Here is a 2718-nt window from a genome sequence, read left to right on the forward strand (position 1 = left end):
ATAGCTGTGAATTATACCTTTGAATGAAAGCCAGCACCTAGTTTATTAGTATTATGCAAAGTTGACATGGTGGATGGAATATACATGTATGCATTTTTACACAGTTCGTGTGATTACATTATTGTTATTTTCTTACTGGAAATCACCCTCTTATATTTTATGTACAGGTTTGGACAAGCATGGCCATCTTTTAAACCGACCCGGTGGGCAAAAAGCTAGCCATCCCTCGGCCATGAGGAGGTATGCAGTTTCTAATCTTGCCTTTTGTTTTAATTAACATAACAACTTCTGTATAGGAAAATGTGACGAAATGCCACTTTCTATTTTTGGCTTCTTTTATGAATAAAAGATGTTTCATGATTTTATTAAGGTACATGATGAGTAGATAAAAACTATCGTATACGAAGACCAAGGAGTCCCTATGGTCCATGGTGTGGATACCGCTAGCTGCGCCGGCTGGGGCCTCATGATGAACATCTCCATCCGCAGTAGCCAAGAGGTCTGGTGGCCGCATCTACCGCTTCTCATACACCTACATCATCAAGAATGGGGAAACCATCCATGTGGGCACATGGGGATACCAGGCCAAAGGGCAGATCAACATGGTTTCTCCATGAACAATGACAACTTCTAACGCGCTAACCCTAATTATCAACAACTTCCAAAAATCTGCACTTCAAATTTAGGTCCCAAATATTTTGGGCACTAAAGATGGTGTCACGTCGTCAATATTATTTAATATTGTGCTAGATATGTTGCCTATCTACATATATAGCAAGGGCTAAGGAGGATGGTCAGGTTGGGGGCCTTATCCCGCATCTAGTTGATGGGGTTGTGCCTATCCTCTAATATGCGGATGACATGGCCATTTTTATGGAACGTGATCTTCGAAAGGCGACTAATATACCTTGCTAATTGATCAGCACAATCCACTGGAATCACCCTCTTCCTGAAACGATACATACTGGAATACACCATGAGCGTGGATCAAAACTGTGAACAATGTTCTTTAACTTGTAAACTGAAATTGTTATTGTTTCCATGTCTGTAACTTAAAGGTGTGCTCACAAGATTACTTGGTGGTGTGGGTCAACGGGGACGTTCCAGCAAGCGAGAACGGTATACGGCGAGCTCCAACGAGATCTGGCAAGAGGGAAACGACGTAAGGAAGCGCTGAACCGTCGTGTGCCCAGTTAGCACGGTGAAAGACACAACTGCCACATATCATGTCCAAAACCATTTGGAGGAGGAGATTTATTGGTTTGCCACATTTTAGGGCCCTACACAACCTGTTTTTGAGTTGAGGGGGTATTTAATGCCAATAGCCACATTAGAGGGGGAAAATCTATACTTTCTCGACGACTATTCTTTATTTTTAGCAAACAGCGACTATTCCAGGATGCGCCCAAAACGTGGCAAAAGCCTCGACTTGTCCCATTGGCAGGGCTGTAGCAGCGTGTAGGCACCGTAGCGTGACGTCACTGTAGTAGTAGCTCCTTTATTACTGTAGCAGGAGGTTAAAAAAATCCAGCTAGATTGGATTTTTGTTTTGAAAATGGGGAGTTTTATTGAAATTCGAAATGAATATTGAAGCTACCAACATTTTTTGGATTGGTGAACAAATTTTTAAGATTTAAAACTTTTTTGAAATTCCAAATGAATTTCGAAACATCAATTTCTTTCAGAATTTGTGAACAATTTTTTGTTGAGAGTACTTTTTTTGGAATTCCTAACAAAAATTGAAAATGCAAATAATGTTTAAAATTCCTGATTTGTTTTTGAAATATGAACATATTTTAAATTTGTGAACAAATTGTGAAATTTGGGCAATAGTTTAGATTTCTAAAAAATTAAAGAAGAAAAATATAAATTAAAATTAAAGAATTAGAAAAATGAAAAGAAAGAATAAAAAATCCATACAAATCCGGTAAAAGAAATAGCTGAAAGGCAAAAACAGACATGTACCGGACAGGAACCTTCATAAAGGTTCCTAAAACCGATAGACCCCATAGCGTAAACTGGGGGCCATTATAGCGTGCCCTTGTGCGAAGCGACAACATTCTGTCGCTTAAACGGAGGAGAGGGTGCAAGCATGTGGAAAGAGTACTTCACGTGAGAGCACTCTTTGTGCTGCCTATATATAGAACACTAAAAAAAAAATCTAAACCAAGATGAGAAGCCAAGAAACCAAAAGACTCGAGGAAACGAAAAAAATAGAAAAAGCCACACATGCTCCTCGCATCTCTTGAATTTCCCCGTTCATGTGCGTTGGAGCACTCCCATGATCTTCAGTGAGTTGCCTGTGAGAAGCCCATCAAGGTACCCTCTACTTAATTGGCGGTTTCCTATCCGGTTATGGCACCAATTACTTTGTTTGTTTAGATGAATTACTTTGTGGTTCATATAACGCCCATAGGGAATCATTGCATATTTCTTAAACGGGCCATAATGTTGGAGTGCACAGTATGCCAGTATGGTTCTTCCGGTTTGGGGAATATTTCAAAAGCTTCCTTCACTGGTTTTCTTTCTTTTAGTGTTTACTCAGTATTGTATTTGATGATCTACTTCAAGTTTTTTGTTATGTAAAGAGCTTTTATAAATTTTTGAAATTGATGAACTATTTTTGAAATCATGAACTTTTTCAAATACGCGACCATTACCCCCTTTTCCGTGACCACCACCAAATATAAAAGAAGGGGTCATGTATTGAAATTTTAA

At 39.1% G+C, this 2718-nt stretch overlaps 1 protein-coding gene across 2 annotated transcripts in view; it reads left to right on the forward strand.

Moving 5' to 3' along the window:
* LOC119294471 overlaps positions 1 to 1359 on the forward strand; it is a 6761-nt gene extending 5402 nt beyond the window's left edge. Inside the window, exons 5-7 of one of the 2 annotated variants that reach the window (XR_005143436.1) lie at positions 168 to 240; positions 371 to 499; positions 1059 to 1359. Coding sequence is in view for 1 of the 2 variants with exons in the window: in XM_037572655.1 (XP_037428552.1) it covers positions 168 to 219 (52 nt within the window). In the remaining variant the exon portion in view is untranslated. Of the gene's footprint in view, positions 1 to 167; positions 241 to 370; positions 923 to 1058 lie in introns of those variants that run through there. The other variant, XM_037572655.1, reaches the window with a different exon arrangement.
* Positions 1360 to 2718: the final 1359 nt, after the last annotated feature.

This window comes from Triticum dicoccoides, chromosome 4B (assembly GCF_002162155.2).
Source record: "Triticum dicoccoides isolate Atlit2015 ecotype Zavitan chromosome 4B, WEW_v2.0, whole genome shotgun sequence".
Taxonomy (NCBI): domain Eukaryota; kingdom Viridiplantae; phylum Streptophyta; class Magnoliopsida; order Poales; family Poaceae; genus Triticum; species Triticum dicoccoides.